This window comes from Aegilops tauschii, chromosome 2, assembly GCF_002575655.3.
Source record: "Aegilops tauschii subsp. strangulata cultivar AL8/78 chromosome 2, Aet v6.0, whole genome shotgun sequence".
Classification (NCBI taxonomy): Eukaryota; Viridiplantae; Streptophyta; class Magnoliopsida; order Poales; family Poaceae; genus Aegilops; species Aegilops tauschii.
The window spans coordinates 509,890,953-509,908,868 of record NC_053036.3 but is presented as its reverse complement, the minus strand read 5'-3'; the positions used below and the strand labels follow the sequence as shown (position 1 = coordinate 509,908,868).

The 17,916-nt window shown below is 46.5% G+C and overlaps 1 protein-coding gene across 1 annotated transcript; it reads left to right on the top strand.

The window, feature by feature from the left end:
* The first annotated feature begins 16,905 nt into the window (after nucleotides 1-16,905).
* On the top strand, nucleotides 16,906-17,229 carry LOC141041180 (uncharacterized). Its single transcript, XM_073507300.1, has one exon. It carries the CDS (start codon nucleotides 16,906-16,908, stop codon nucleotides 17,227-17,229), a length of 324 nt encoding a protein of 107 aa, XP_073363401.1.
* The last annotated feature ends 687 nt before the right edge of the window (nucleotides 17,230-17,916 follow it).

Genomic DNA, 17,916 nt, shown 5'->3' with positions numbered 1-17,916 from the left:
AAGTCAATGCTGAAGCTGAAGAGAATGATCTGCAAGGGCAAATTCTTCGTCCAGTTCATCCTCGTGTTGCAAATGAAGTACAAATTGAGAAGATAATCGATAGCATCAATGCACCTGGTCCACTCACTCGTTCAAGAGCAACACAGCTAGCAAATTTCTGTGGGCACTTTGCATTTGTCTCTATATCTGAACCCAAGAAAGTTGCTGAAGCCTTCATGGAACATGAATGGATTCAAGCCATGCAAGAAGAGCTCCAACAGTTCGAGCTGAATAATGTGTGGGAATTGGTTAAGCGTCCTGATCCTCGCAAGCATAATATCATTGGCACCAAATGGATCTATCACAACAAACAAGATGAGCACGGCCAAGTTGTCAGAAACAAGGCTCGTCTAGTTTCTCAAGGTTACAGGCAAGTAGAAGGGATTGACTTTGATGAAACTTTTGCTCTAGTGGCTAGGTTTGAAGCCATTCGCATACTACTAGCCTATGCCAACCATCACAACATTCTTCTGTACCAAATGGATGTGAAGAGTGCCTTTCTCAATGGCAAGATTGAAGAAGAAGTGTATGTTGCACAACCACCCGGCTTTGAAGACCCAAAACATCTTGACATGGTATACAAGCTCAACAAGGCACTGTATGGCCTCAAACAAGCTCCTCATGCTTGGTATGACACACTCAAAGACTTCCTGAAGAGCAAAGGCTTCAAACCTGGTTCTCTGGATTCTACACTCTTCACGAAGACATATGATGGAGAACTGTTTGTGTGCCAAATCTATGTGGATGACATTATCTTCGGCTGCACTAACAAGAAATACAGTGATGAGTTTGGACATGTGATGCAAGAACAATATCAGATGTCCATGATGGGTGAGCTGAAATTTTTCCTCGGTCTTCAAATCCGTCAAAGAAGGAAATATGCCCTAGAGGCAATAATAAAGTTGTTATTTATATTTCCTTATATCATGATAAATGTTTATTATTCATGCTAGAATTGTATTAACCGGAAACTTAGTACATGTGTGAATACATAGACAAAACAGAGTGTCACTAGTATGCCTCTACTTGACTAGCTCGTTAATCAAAGATGGTTAAGTTTACTAACCATAGACATGAGTTGTCATTTGATGAACGGGATCACATCATTAGAGAATGATATGATTGACTTGACCCATTCATTAGCTTAGCACTATGATCGTTTAGTTTATTGCTATTGCTTTCTTCATAACTTATACATGTTCCTATGACTATGAGATTATGCAACTCCCGAATACCGGAGGAAATCTTAGTGTGCTATCAAACGTCACAACATAACTGGGTGATTATAAAGATGCTCTACAGGTGTCTCCGATGGTGTTTGTTGAGTTGGCATAGATCGAGATTAGGATCTGCCACTCCGATTGTCGGAGAGGTATCTCTGGGCCCTCTCGGTAATGCACATTGCTACCTCTTGAGCACTGCCTTGGTTTTCCCTTGAAGAGGAAAGGGTGATGCAACAAAGTAGCGTAAGTATTTCCCTCAGTGTTTGAGAACCAAGGTATCAATCCAGTAGGAGGCTACGCGCGAGTCCCTCGCACCTGCACAATACAAATAAATCCTCGCAACCAACGCTATAAGGGGTTGTCAATCCCTTCACGGTCACTTACGAGAGTGAGATCTGATAGATATGATAGGATAATATTTTTGGTATTTTTGTGATAAAGATGCAAAGTAAAATAAAAGCAAAGTAAAAAGCAAAGGCAATAACAAAGTGTTGGAAGATTAATATGATGATGATAGACCCGGGGGCCATAGGTTTCACTAGTGGCTTCTCTCAAAAGCATAAGTATTTTACGGTGGGTGAACGCATTACTGTTGAGCAATTGACAGAATTGAGCATAGTTATGAGAATATCTAGGTATGATCATGTATATAGGCATCACGTCCGAGACAAGTAGACCGACTCCTGCCTGCATCTACTACTATTACTCCACTCATCGACCGCTATCCAGCATGCATCTAGAGTATTAAGTTCATGAAAACAGAGTAACGCCTTAAGCAAGATGACATGATGTAGAGGGATAAATTCATGCAATATGATAAAAAAACCCATCTTGTTATCCTCGATGGCAACAATACAATACGTGCCTTGCTGCCCCTACTGTCACTGGGAAAGGACACCGCAAGATTGAACCCAAAGCTAAGCACTTCTCTCATTGCAAGAAAGATCAATCTAGTAGGCCAAACCAAACTGATAATTCGAAGAGACTTGCAAAGATAACCAATCATACATAAAAGAATTCAGAGAAGATTCAAATATTGTTCATAGATAATCTTGATCATAAACCCACAATTCATCGGTCTCAACAAACACACCGTAAAAAGAAGATTACATGAATAGATCTCCACGAGAGAGGGGGAGAACATTGTATTGATATCCAAAAAGAGAGAAGAAGCCATCTAGCTACTAACTATGGACCCGAAGGTCTGAGGTAAACTACTCACACTTCATCGGAGAGGCTATGGTGTTGATATAGAAGCCCTCCGTGATGGATGCCCCCTCCGACGGAGCTCCGGAACAGGCCCCAAGATGGGATCTCGTGGGTACAGAAGGTTGCGGCGGTGGAATTAGGTTTTTGGCTCCGTATCTGATTGTTTGGGGGTACGTAGGTATATATAGGAGGAAGAAGTACGTCGGTGGAGCAACGTGGGGCCCATGAGGGTGGAGGACACGCCCTGGGGGGGGGTGGGCGTGCCCTCCTACCTCGTGGCCTCCTGGAAGCTTCTCTTACGTAGGGTCCAAGTCTCCTGGATCATGTTCGTTCCAAAAATCACGCTCCCAAAGGTTTCATTCCGTTTGGACTCCGTTTGATATTCTTTTTCTGCGAAACTCTGAAATAGGCAAAAAACAACAATTCTGGGCTGGGCCTCCGGTTAATAGGTTAGTCCCAAAAATAATATAATAGTGGATAATAAAGCCCAATATTGTCCAAAACAGTAGATAATATAGCATGGAGCAATCAAAAATTATAGATACGTTGGAGACGTATCAAGCATCCCCAAGCTTAATTCCTGCTCGTCCTCGAGTAGGTAAATGATAAAAACAGAATTTTTGATGCGGAGTGCTACTTGGCATAATTTCAATGTAATTCTTCTTAATTGTGGTATGAATATTCAGATCTGAAAGATTCAAGATAAAAGTTCATATTGACATAAAAAATAATAATACTTCAAGCATACTAACTAAGCAATTATGTCTTCTCAAACTAACATGGCCAAAGAAAGTTCATCCCTGCAAAATCATATAGTTTAGTCATGCCCCATTTTCGTCACACAAGAATGCTCTCATCATGCACAACCCCGATGACAAGCCAAGCAATTGTTTCATACTTTAGTAATCTCAAACTTTATAAACCTTCACGCAATACATGAGCGTGAGCCATGGATATAGCACTATGGGTGGAATAGAATATGATGATGGGGGTTATGTGGAGAAGACAAAAAAAGAGAAAGTCTCACATCAACGAGGCTAATCAATGAGCTATGGAGATGCCCATCGATTGATGTTAATGCAAGGAGTAGGGATTTCCATGCAACGGATGCACTAGAGCTATAAATGTATGAAAGCTCAACAAAAGAAACTAAGTGGGTGTGCATCCAACTTGCTTGCTCACGAAGACCTAGGGCACTTGAGGAGGCCCATTGTTGGAATATACAAGCCAAGTTCTATAATGAAAAATTCCCACTAGTTTATGAAAGTGACAAAACAAGAGACTCTCTATCATGAAGATTATGGTGCTACTTTGAAGCACAAGTGTGGAAAAAAAGGATAGTAGCATTTCCCCTTTTTATTTCTTTTTTTGGGCCTTCTTTTTTTGGCCTTTCTCTTTTTTTATTGGGACAATGCTCTATTAAATGATGATCATCACACTTCTATTTATTTACAACTCAATGATTACAACTCGATACTAGAACAAAGTATGACTCTATATGAATGCCTCCGGCGGTGTACCGGGATATGCAATGAATCAAGAGTGACATGTATGAAAGAATTATGAATGGTGGCTTTGCCACAAATACTATGTCAACTATATGATCATGCTAAGCAATATGACAATGATGAATGTGTCATGATAAATGGAATGGTGGAAAGTTGCATGGCAATATATGTCAGAATGGCTATGGAAATGCCATAATAGGTAGGTATGGTGGCTGTTTTGAGGAAGATATAAGGAGGTTTATGTGTGAAAGAGCGTATCATATCACGGGGTTTGGATGCACCGGTGAAGTTTGCACCAACTCTCAATGTGAGAAAGGGCAATGCACGGTACCGAAGAGGCTAGCAATGATGGAAGGGTGAGAGTGCGTATAATCCATGGACTCAACATTAGTCATAAAGAACTCACATACTTATTGCAAAATTCTACAAGTCATCAAAAACCAAGCACTACGCGCATGCTCCTAGGGGGATAGATTGGTAGGAAAAGACCATCGCTCGTCCCCGACCGCCACTCATAAGGAGGACAATCAAAGAACACCTCATGTTTCAAATTTGTTACATAATGTTTACCATACGTGCATGCTACGGGACTTGCAAACTTCAACACAAGCATTTCCCAAATTCACAACTACTCAACTAGCACGACTTTGATATTATTACCTCCATATCTCAAAACAATCATCAAGCATCAAACTTCTCTTAGTATTCAACACACTCATAAGAAAGTTTTTACTAATCTTGAATACCAAGCATATTAGGATTATTTAAGCAAATTACCATGCTATTTAAGACTCTCAAAATAATCTAAGTGAAGCATGAGAGATCAATAGTTTCTATAAAACAAATCCACCACCGTGCTCTAAAAGATATAAGTGAAGTACTAGAGCAAAACTATATAACTCAAAAGATATAAGTGAAGCACATAGAGTATTCTAACAAATTCCAAATCATGTATGGCTTTCTCAAAAAGTGTGTACAGCAAGGATGATTGTGGTAAACTAAAAAGCAAAGACTCAAATCATACAAGACGCTCCAAGCAAAACACATATCACGTGGTGAATAAAAATATAGCTCCAAGTAAAGTTACCGGTGGAAGTAAACGAAAGAGGGGATGCCTTCCGGGGCATCCCCAAGCTTTGGCTTTTTGGTGTCCTTAGATTATCTTGGGGGTGCCATGGGCATCCCCAAGCTTAGGCTCTTGCCAATCCTTGTTCCATAATCCATCAAAATCTTTCACCCAAAACTTGAAAACTTCACAACACAAAACTCAACAGAAATCTCGTGAGCTCCGTTAGCGAAAGAAAACAAAAGGCCACTTCAAGGTACTGTAATGAACTCATTCTTTATTTATATTGGTGTTAAACCTACTGTATTCCAACTTCTCTATGGTTTATAAACTATTTTACTAGCCATAGATTCATCAAAATAAGCAAACAAAACACGAAAAACAGAATCTGTCAAAAACAGAACAGTCTGTAGTAATCTGTAACTAACGCAAACTTCTGGAACTCCAAAAACTCAGACAAAATAGGAAGACCTAGGCAATTTTTTTATTGATCAGAAGAAATTGTAATAAGTATTTTATCACGTTCTGGTGATTTTTAACAATTATTTTCGTGAACAGAAAGTTTTTGGAAATTTCTGCAAGATCAAATAACTATCATCCAAGAAGATCCTATAGGTTTAACTTGGCACAAACACTAATTAAAACATAAAAACACATCTAACCAGAAAGATTTATTGAATAACAGCAAGGAAAAATATTGGGTTGTCTCCCAACAAGCGCTTTTCTTTAAAGCCTTTTAGCTAGGCATTGATAATTTTAATGATGCTCACATGAAGGACAAGAAATGAAGCGCAAAGAGAGCATCATGAAACACGTGACAAACACATCTAAGTCTAACATACTTCCTATGCATAGGCATCTTATAGGCAAACAAATTATCATAGCAAGCAAAAACTAGCATATGCAAGGAAGCGGAAAAGAACAATAGCAATCTCAACATAACGAGAGGTAATTTAGTAAGATGAAAATTTCTATAACCATATTTTCCTCTCTCATAATAATTACATGTATGATCATAAGAAAATTCAACAAATAGATATCACAATAAATACTTTCAACATGATCCACATGCATGCAAAGTTGACACTCTTCCGAAATAGTGGGATTAACATTAATTAAAGTCATGAACTCTCCAAACTCACTTTTATCAAAAATTTCGTAAGATTGAATATTCTCCAAATATGTGGGATCTAAAGTTGACACTCTTACAAACCCACTTTCAATATTATTGAAAACAATATTATCAATCTCATATTCATCATGGGGCTTAAATAAATTTTCAAGATCATAAGAAGAATCACCCCAATCATGATCATTGCAACAAGTAGTAGACATAGCAAAACTAGCATCCCCAAGCTTAGGGTTTTGCATATTATTAGCACAACTGACATCAAGAGAATTTATAGTAAAATCATTGCAATCATGCTTTTTATTCAAGGAGCTATCGTGAATCTCTTCATAAAGTACTTCATCACAATTTTCAGATTCACAAATTTCAAGCAAAACTTCATAAAGATAATCTAGTGCACAAAACTCACTAGAAATTGGTTCATCATAATTGGATCTCTTAAAAAGATTGGCAAGCGGATGAGGATCCATAGATCTTAGCTTCTCTGTTTAGGAATAAATACTCAACTATTTCAACCAAATGAGCAAACGAGCCAAGTAAGACATCAAGGCAAACGAAAAGACGAACGGAAAAAGGGCGAATAAAACGGCAAGGGTGAAGTGGGGGAGAGGAAAACGAGAGGCAAATGGCAAATAATGTAATGCGGGAGATAAGGGATTGTGATAGGTACTTGGTATGTTGACTTTTGCGTAGACTCCCCGGCAACGGCACCAGAAATCCTTCTTGCTACCTCTTGAGCACTGCGTTGGTTTTCCCTTGAAGAGGAAAGGGTGATGCAGCAAAGTAGCGTAAGTATTTCCCTCAGTTTTTGAGAACCAAGGTATCAATCCAGTAGGAGGCTACGCGCGAGTCCCTCACACCTGCACAATACAAATAAATCCTCGCAACCAACGCAATAAGGGGTTGTCAATCCCTTCACGGTCACTTACGAGAGTGAGATCTGATAGATATGATAGGATAATATTTTTGGTATTTTTGTGATAAAGATGCAAAGTAAAATAAAAGCAAAGGCAATAACAAAGTGTTGGAAGATTAATATGATGAAGATAGACCCGGGGGCCATAGGTTTCACTAGTGGCTTCTCTCAAAAGCATAAGTATTTTACGGTAGGTGAACGAATTACTGTTGAGCAATTGACAGAATTGAGCATAGTTATGAGAATATCTAGGTATGATCATGTATATAGGCATCACGTCCAAGACAAGTAGACCGACTCCTGCCTGCATCTACCACTATTACTCCACTCATCGACCGCTATCCAGCATGCATCTAGAGTATTAAGTTCATGAAAATAGAGTAACGCCTTAAGCAAGATGACATGATGTAGAGGGATAAATTCATGCAATATGATAAAAACCCCATCTTGTTATCCTCGATGGCAACAATACAATACGTGCCTTGCTGCCCCTATTGTCACTGGGAAAGGACACCGCAAGATTGAACCCAAAGCTAAGCACTTCTCCCATTGCAAGAAAGATCAATCTAGTAGGCCAAACCAAACTGATAATTCGAAGAGACTTGCAAAGATAACCAATCATACATAAAAGAATTCAGAGAAGATTCAAATATTGTTCATAGATAATCTTGATCATAAACCCACAATTCATCGGTCTCAACAAACACACCGCAAAAAGAAGATTACATCGAATAGATCTCCACGAGAGAGGGGGAGAACATTGTATTGAGATCCAAAAAGAGAGAAGAAGCCATCTAGCTACTAACTATGGACCCGAAGGTCTGAGGTAAACTACTCACACTTCATCAGAGAGGCTATGGTGTTGATGTAGAAGCCCTCCGTGATGGATGCCCCCTCCGGCGGAGCTCCGGAACAGGCCCCAAGATGGGATCTCGTGGGTTCAGAAGGTTGCGGCGGTGGAATTAGGTTTTTGGCTCCGTATCTGATCGTTTGGGGGTACGTATGTATATATAGGAGGAAGAAGTACGTCGGTGGAGCAACGTGGGGCCCACGAGGGTGGAGGGCGCACCCTGGGGGGGGGGGGGTGGGCGCGCCCCCCTACCTCGTGGCCTCCTGGAAGCTTCTCTTACGTAGGGTCCAAGTCTCCTGGATCATGTTCGTTCCAAAAATCACGCTGCCGAAGGTTTCATTCCGTTTGGACTCCGTTTGATATTCTTTTTCTGCAAAACTCTGAAATAGGCAAAAACAGCAATTCTGGGCTGGGCCTCCGGTTAATAGGTTAGTCCCAAAAATAATATAAAAGTGGATAATAAAGCCCAATATTGTCCAAAATAGTAGATAATATAGCATGGAGCAATCAAAATTATAGATACGTTGGAGACGTATCACACATCACTATAAGCCTTGCAAGTAATGTGACTAATGAGTTAGTTACAGTATGATGCATTATGGAACGAGTAAAGAGACTTGCTGGTAACGAGATTGAACTAGGTATTGAGATACCGATGATCGAATCTCAGGAAAGTAACATACCGATGACAAAGGGAACAACGTATGTTGTTATGCGGTTCGACCGATAAAGATGTTTGTAGAATATGTAGGAACTAATATGAGCATCCAGGTTCCACTATTGGTTATTGACCGGAGATGAGTCTCGGTCATGTCTACATAGTTCTTGAACCCGTAGGGTCCGCACGCTTAACGTTCGATGATGATCGGTATTATGAGTGCATGTGTTTTGATGTAACGAAGGTTGTTCGGAGTCCCAGATGTGATCACGGACATGACGAGGAGTCTCAAAATGGCCGAGACATAAAGATTTATATATTGGAAGGCTATGTTTGGACACCGGAATGGTTCCGGATGAGTTCGTGCATTTTTCAGAGTACCGGGAGGTTACCGGAACCCCCCGGGGAGTCAATGGGCCTTATTGGGCCTTAGTGGAAGAGAGGAGGAGGCGGCCAAGGTGGGGGTGCGCCCCTCCAAGCCCAATCCAAATTGGGAGGGGGGCCGGCCCCCCTTTCCTTCTCTCCCTCTCCCTCTTCCTTCTTCTCCTCTCCAACTAGGGAAGGGGGGAAACCTACTCCTACTGGGAGTAGGACTCCCCCCTTGGGCGCGCCATAGAGGGCCGGCCCTCCCCTCCTCCACTCCTTTATATACGGGGGAGGGGGCACCCCATAGACACACAAGTTGATTGTTTAGCCGTGTGCGGTGCCCCCCTCCATAGATTTCCACCTCGGTCATATCGTTGTAGTGCTTAGGCGAAGCCCTGCATCGGTAACTTCATCATCACCGTCACCACGCCGTCGTGCTGACGAAACTCTCCCTCGACCTCAGCTGGATCTAGAGTTCGTGGGACGTCACCGAGCTGAACGTGTGCAGATCGCGGAGGTGCCGTACCTGCGGTGCTAGGATTGGTCGGATTGTGAAGACGTACGACTACATCAACCGCGTTGTCATAATGCTTCCGCTTTCGGTCTACGAGGGTACGTGGACAACACTCTCCCCTCTCATTGCTTTGTATCACCTAGATAGATCTTGCGTGATCGTAGGAATATTTTTGAAATTACTGCATTCCCCAACAGTGGCATCCGAGCGAGGTCTATGCGTAGATGTTATATGCACGAGTAGAACACAAGGAGTTGTGGGCGATAATAGTCATACTTCTTATAAGCATGTCATACTTTGATTCGGTGGTATTGTTGGATGAAGCGGCTCAGACCGACATTACGCATACGCTTACGCGAGACTGGTTCTACCGATGTGCTTCGCACACAGGTGGCTAGTGGGTGTCTGTTTCTCCAACTTTAGTTGAATCGAGTGTGACTACGCCCGGTCCTTGTTGAAGGTTCAAACAACAAACTTGACGAAAAATCGTTGTGGTTTTGATGCGTAGGTAAAAATGGTTTTTGCTAAGCCCGTAGCAGCCACGTAAAACTTGCTACAACAAAGTAGAGGACGTCTAACTTGTTTTTGCAGGGCATGTTGTGATGTGATATGGTCAAGACGTGATTATATAAATTGTTGTATGAGATGATCATGTTTTGTAACACAGTTATCGGCAACTGACAGGAGCCATATGGTTGTCGCTTTATTGTATGAAATGCAATCGCCATGTAATTGCTTTACTTTATCACTTAGCGGTAGCGATAGTCGTAGAAGCAATAGTTGGCGAGACGACAACGATACTTTGATGGAGATCAAGGTGTCAAGCCGGTGACGATGGTGATCATGACGGTGCTTTGGAGATGGAGATCAAAGGCACAAGATGATGATGGCCATATCATATCACTTATATTGATTGCATGTGATGTTTATCCTTTATGCATCTTATTTTGCTTAGTTCGGCGGTAGCATTATAAGATGATGTCTCACTAAATTTCAAGGTATAAGTGTTCTCCCTGAGTATGCACCGTTGTGACAGTTCGTCATGCCGATACACCACGTGATGATCGGGTGTGATAAGCTCTACGTTCACATACAATGGGTGCAAGCCAGTTTTGCACATGCAGAATACTCGGGTTAAACTTGACGAGCCTAGCATATGCAGATATGGCCGCGGAACACTGAGACCGAAAGGTCGAGCGTGAATCATATAGTAGATATGATCAACATAGTGATGTTCACCATTGAAAACTACTCCATCTCACGTGATGATCGGACATGGTTTAGTTGATATGGATCACGTGATCACTTAGATGATTAGAGAGATGTCTATCTAAGTGGGAGTTCTTAAGTAATATGATTAATTGAACTTAAATTTATCATGAACTTAGTACCTGATAGTATTTTGCATGTTTATGTTGTTACAGATAAATGGCTCGTGCTGTTGTTCCATTGAATTTTAATGCGTTCCTAGAGAAAGCTAAGTTGAAAGATGATGGTAGCAATTACTCGGACTGGGTCCGTAACTTGAGGATTATCCTCATTGCTGCACAGAAGAATTACGTCCTGAAAGCACCGCTAGGTGCCAAACCGCTGCAGGAGCAACGCCAGATGTTATGAACGTCTGGCAGAGCAAAGCTGATGACTACTCGATAGTTCAGTGTGCCATGCTTTATGGCTTAGAACCGGGACTTCAACGACGTTTTGAACGTCAGGGAGCATATGAGATGTTCCAGGAGTTGAAGTTAATATTTCAAGCAAATGCCCGGATTGAGAGATATGAAGTCTCCAATAAGTTCTACAGCTGCAAAATGGAGGAGAATAGTTATGTCAGTGAACATATACTCAGAATGTCTGGGTACCACAACCACTTGACTCAACTAGGAGTTAATCTTCCTGATGATAGTGTCATTGACAGGGTTCTTCAATCACTGCCACCAAGCTACAAAAGCTTCGTGATGAACTATAATATGCAAGGGATGGATAAGTCAATTCCCGAGCTCTTCGCAATGCTAAAGGTTGCGGAGGTAGAAATCAAGAAGGAGCATCAAGTGTTGATGGTTAACAAGACCACCAGTTTGAAGAAAAAGGGCAAAGGGAAGAAGGGGAACTTCAAGAAGAACGGCAAACAAGTTGCCGCTCATGTGAAGAATCCCAAGTCTGGACCTAAGCCTGAGACTGAGTGCTTCTACTGCAAAGGGACTGGTCATTGGAAGCGGAACTGCCCCAAGTATTTGGCGGAGAAGAAGGATGGCAAAGTGAAAGGTATATTTGATATACATGTTATTGATGTGTACTTAACTAATGCTCGCAGTAGCGCCTGGGTATTTGATACTGGTTCTGTTGCTAATATTTGCAACTCGAAACAGGGGCTACGGATTAAGCAAATATTGGCTAAGGACGAGGTGACGATGCACATGGGAAATGGTTCCAAAGTCGATGTGATCGTCGTCGGTACGCTACCTCTACATCTACCTTCGGGATTAGTTTTAGACCTAAATAATTGTTATTTGGTGCCAGCGTTGAGCATGATCATTATATCTCGATCTTGTTTGATGCGAGGCGGTTATTCATTTAAATCAGAGAATAATGGTTGTTCTATTTATATGAGTAATATCTTTTATGGTCATGCACCCTTGATGAGTGGTCTATTTTTACTAAATCTTGATAGTAGTGATACACATGTTCATAGTATTGAAACCAAAAGATATAAGTTTAATAATGATAGTGCAACTTATTTGTGGCACTGCCGTTTAGGTCATATTGGTGTAAAGCACATGAAGAAACTCCTTGCTGATGGGCTTTTGGAATCATTTGATGCTTGCGAACCATGCCTCATGGGCAAGATGACTAAGACTCCGTTCTCCGGAACAATCGAGCGAGCAACAGACTTGTTGGAAATAATACATACTGATGTATGCGGTCCGATGAGTGTCGATGCTCGCGGCGGGTATCGTTATTTTCTGACCTTCACAGATGATTTGAGCAGATATGGGTATATCTACTTGATGAAACGTAAGCCTGAAGCATTTGAAAAGTTCAAAGAATTTCAGAGTAAAGTGGAAAATCATCGTAACAGGAAAATAAAGTTTCTACGATCTGATCGTGGAGGAGAATATTTGAGTTATGAGTTTGGTCTTCATTTGAAACAATGCGGAATAGTTTCGCAACTCATGCCACCCGGAACACCACAGCGTAATGGTGTGTCCGAACGCCGTAATCGTACTTTATTAGATTTGGTGCGATCTATGATGTCTCTTACTGATTTACCGCTATCATTTTGGGGTTATGCTTTAGAGACGGCTGCATTCATGTTAAATAGGGCACCATCTAAATCTGTTGAGATCACACCTTATGAACTGTGGTTTGGCATGAAACCCAAGTTGTCGTTTCTTAAAGTTTGGGGCTGCGATGCTTATGTGAAAAAGCTTCAACCTAATAATCTCGAACCCAAATCGGAGAAATGTGTCTTCATAGGATACCCAAAGGAGACTGTTGGGTACACCCCCTATCACAGATCCGAAGGCAAGATATTCGTTGCTAAGAATGGATCCTGTCGGAGTAAACGACCACGGGTAGCCTCATCTGCTCCCCATGGAGATTCAAGACATTGGGGCCAGCTGCACCCCTCAAGCCCCAAGACCGAAGAGCCGCCTTCTCGGGGACGGCTGGTCCAAACGGCCGGCTGCCAGAGGGCGGCGGTCCTTAGAAGAAAGCCATGAGATGCGCTGACTCCTAGCAGGCGGCCTCCAAAGAGGACGGCTCCTAGCAGGCGGCCCCTCACGCCCTCAAAGTTAGCATCCACATAATTACGACGAGACGGGCGTGGCTATGGAGCAGCCTGCCACCCCCGAATCCCGGGCAGAGCGTGGCCGCAGTGCAGCGTACCGGGCGGACGTCCCTCCCCCAACGCGGCACTGTTGCCACGCAGCCCATGACCTCACCCATGGCAGAGAAGGCCATGCTCCCACTACGGGCTGTCGGTACGGCCCGCAGGCGGCGGGCCCTACTTGTTCGTGAGAAGCCAGAAGGCGGCGAGCCCCGACCAGTCGGCGCGGGGGGAGGCTGACTCCCAGCAGGCGGCCCTCCCCCTCCGTCAAAGTCTGTGCGCCATTAATCAGAAGAGACGGGGAGTGGCTACAGTGAACGTCCGCCAGGCGGCGGTACCGTAGCCATGCCTTCCCCGACAAAGCATACGTCATTAGTGGCGTTGCCATAGTACTAAGCAGCCGGCAGGACCCGCCAGTGGCGGGCGCGGCCTGTCGGCCAAGTACGAGACAGCCTGCGGGCCCCAGCGGCCGGCGGAGAAGCCGGCGACCGTAGACACTGACAGCCGGGTCCTACACCCGGTCAGATTACCATTGTACCCCTGGGGGTAGGCCTATATAAACCCCCCAGGGCACCCATGCAAAGGGTTCAGACCTTAGTCCACCCATACATACACATAGAGAGTGGAAGCTAGGGCTAGCCTTGTTCTGCTTCCCCCTCTAGAGAAACAGCTCACGGAGCAAGCCTGTAGCCACCATTGTTGCTTGAGTGATCATGCGGAGACCCCGCAGAGCAGGAGTAGGGGTGTTATCTCCTAGGAGAGCCCCGAACCTGGGTAAGATTCGTCGGCGGGCATGTTTGCGCCTTATCCCGTTTCCAGGCACCGGCGACGTATTATTAGCCCCCTCCATGATAAGCCACCCATTGGCATATGTCGCACCAAACCCCCGAAATTTGGTGCCCACCGTGGGGCTAGGTGCACTGTCGTCCGGAGATCTGTTCTGGACGGGAACCTTGTTCCTTCCTGGCGAGCGCAGCCAGCCCGGCACACCCGATGGCGTCTGCGCCGACGCGCTGCATGGCACGGAAGTCGCCTGCGCGGCGAGCTGCTTCACCGATCTTGTCGGTAAGATTCGACTCTCCAACGAGCCCGCGCCCGACGCGGGAGCAGCCAACTCCGAGAGCTGCCTCATCGACCTCCTTGGCAAGCTCCACATCACCAACGAGCCCTTCTCTGACCTAGAGTTGATCGGCTCCACCGACCCGATGCTTGTCAACTCTGACACGGCATCCCTCGACACTTTTCCCACCAACGTGGTGGTCATTGGCGACCCACTCCCTCGCGCGGATAGCAGCGGCAGCACTGTCACAGAGGTGCTCGTCATCAGCCACGACGGGGCCTCTGGCGGAGCCACTCAGGACCCACTGCAAGTGGCACTGCGAGACCTGTCCACTCCCATCACGGCTGACGCTGACGTCGAGACCTTGGAAGCTCACCGAATCGCGCTCGTCGAAAGCGCCAAGAAGTTGGTTGCCATGAGACGCCTCTCCCAGGCCTATTAGTGCGAAGTCGACCGCGCCATCGGCGGCACCCCGGCTGCTGGAGAACCCAGCCGCGTGGGCACGATCCGGCAACGTGGGGGCGCCATCGCCAGCATGTTTGGGGTGGACCGCCCGGTCAACGCCACGCCCGCGGAAAACATGCTGCCCAAGCGGCGGCAGACGAGCTGGACCGCCTGGAAGGAGACGAGCGTCGCTGCATGACGGAGCGCGTTTAGCAGCTCATCGACGCGACTACCGCGCAGCAAGAAGCCGACCGTTGCGTGCCAGAGCCCAGCGCGCACAATGAGAATCCCCCCCCCCACCGAGATCAAGGCGCGACCTCCCGGACGCCGACAGGTGGCGCCCGCGACCAGAGAGACCGAGAGCCAGTTGCTAGCCGCAGCCGGATGCGTATCACCATCGAGCACGACCAAGACGGCCGCCCACGAGTAGTGGAACGACGGGGCGATCGCCCGCCTCCTCCTTCTCCTCGCAGGGAGAGGCGCGCCTCCCCGCCGCCTGTTGAGCACCCGACTCTCGGCGACCGGCTAGGCCGCCATGAAGGAGTCGGAGAGAATGATGCCTGCCACTGGATCAACCGCCTCACTCGATCCCTAGCGTTAGAAGAATAAGACGCGATGGGCCCGCCTTGTTTCGGCCCTCGCATTCGTGACGAGCCCTTCCCCAAAGGGTTCTCGCTCCCATGAGACACGCCCAGGTACTACGGTTCCGTGAAGCCGGAAGATTGGCTGGTTGACTACTCCACGGCCGTCAACATAACAAATGGCAACAAGCGCGTTGCCGTAAATTACGTTCCGCTCATGCTCTAGGGCACAGCCCGGACATGGCTGAACAGCCTGAAGCCTTACAACGTTAATAGCTGGGTAGATTTCACCGAAGTGTTCATCCGCAACTTCACCAGCACCTACAAGCGGCCGCCCAAGCCTCACCAGCTCTCGCTGTGCGTTCAAGGCCCGGATGAGTCCACCCGCGACTACTTGACGCGGTGGGCTGAACTGCGCAACTCCTGCGAAGGGGTGCACGAAGTACAAGTCATAGAGTACTTCACCGCCGGGTGCCGAGAGGGCACCTTAATCAAGCACCGACTCCTCTGTGACAAGCCGGCTACCCTCGACGAGCTGCTGATCACAGCGGACAAGTATGCCACTGTCGATTCCTTCATGAAGTCAGAGCTCCGAGTGGACGCTTCCGGAAAAGTGCTCCCACCGGCTCCTAGAACGCTGGCTGGAGACAACAGCCGGCGCCAGCAATAGAACGACAACAAGCGCAAGGCCCCACAGTCGGCTTTCACCAGCAGGCAGGTGGCGACAGTTGAGGATCAGCAGCCGGAGGGACAACCATTACCCAAGCGTCAGAACGGCGGCAAACCGGCTTGGTTGCCTGCCTTCTCCTATGAGCAAACCCTCGGTGCTCCCTGCAAGTTCCACAGCGGCGCGAAGCCGTCCAACCACACCACCCGGAAGTGCCACTGGCTCACCCGAATCTCCAAGGGCGAAGGACTGCTACCTCCTCCGCCTGCCGGCCCGCCGCCGCCGCCTCCTCAGCAGCCGGCGGCCCGTCCGGCAGTCGGTGCCATCCAAGAAGAATTCCCTGAGGTGCACGGAGCCTACGTTGTCTTCACCAGTGTGGCCGACGACAAGCACAGCCGACGCCAGCAACACCGAGAGGTGGACGCTGTTGCCTCAGAAGCCGCAGGATTCATGCACTGGTCCGAGAAGCCCATCAGCTGGAGCCGAGCTGACCACCCGGAGGTGATGCCTTCCCCGGGTTCCTATACCTTGGTGTTGGATGCCACCTTCGCAACAGATAGGCGAGCTGCTCGTTTCTCCCGAGTTCTGATAGACGGCGGTAGCAGCATCAACATCCTTTATTGCGATACCATGGAGAAGTCGTGCATCAAAGAGAAGCAACTCCAGCCCAGTCGGACTGTCTTCCACGGCATTGTACCTGGCCTTTCCTGCTCACCAATCGGCAAGATCAAGATAGATGTCCTCTTCGGAGACACAGATCACTTCCGCCGCGAAGCAATTTGGTTTGAGGTAGTTGACCTGGAGAGCCCTTATCATGCACTGCTTGGCCGACCTGCTGTAGCCAAGTTCATGGCTGTACCGCACTACGCCTACCTCGAGATGAAGATGCCGGGCACCAAGGGCATTATCACTATAGCTGGAGACTACAAGAAGTCGGCCGCCTGTGCTGCTGCTAGCAGCCGGCTGGCCGAGGCCCTTGTGATTGCTGCCGAGAAGAAGCTCCTGGACCGGGTGGTGGCCATGGCCAGCAAGCAGCCAGACCTGTCACGAGATCCCAAAGAGTCAGAGACTCAGGGCTCCTTCCAGCCGGCCAAAGAAACCAAGAAGATTCCCTTGGACCCGAACCACCCGGAGAAGTTTGCTGTCATAGGTGCTCACCTCCACAGAAAATAGGAAGGCAAGCTCGTCGATTTCCTCCGTGAGAATCAGGACATCTTTGCATGGTCTCCCAAGGACATGCCGGGTGTTCCGACGGATTTCACCAAGCACAAGCTACATGTCAGAGCAGATGCAAAACCAGTCAAGCAACCCCTCCGCCGCCTGTCAGAGGAGAAGAGAAGAATTGTTGGTGAAGAGATAGCCCGACTCCTAGCAGCTGGCTTCATTATGGAAGTGTTCTTTCTAGAGTGGCTTGCCAACCCAGTCCTTGTATTGAAGAAGAACAACAACTGGCGCATGTGTATTGATTATACCAGCCTCAACAAAGCCTGCCCCAAGGATCCGTTTGCGTTGCCTCGGATTGACCAAGTGATAGACTCCACAGCCGGATGCGAGCTGTTGAGTTTCTTGGATGCCTACTCAGAGTACCACCAGATCAAATTGAACCCGGCAGACCGCCTGATGACCACCTTCATCACACCATTCGGAGCCTTTTGCTACCTGACCATGACATTCGGCTTGAGAAATGCCGGTGCCACGTTTCAGCGTTGCATGCAGAAGTGCCTCCTCAAGCAACTCGGCAGGAATGTCCACGTCTGTGTAGACGATATTGTGGTGAATACGGAGAAGCGCGGTACCCTCTTGGAAGATCTCAAGGAAACTTTTGAAAACCTGCGCCGGTTTCAAATCAAGCTCAACCCA

Bases quoted from the DNA above. Each gene is read 5' to 3' on its own strand.
- LOC141041180 (XM_073507300.1), top strand. From the start codon at position 16,906: ATGGCTGTACCGCACTACGCCTACCTCGAGATGAAGATGCCGGGCACC.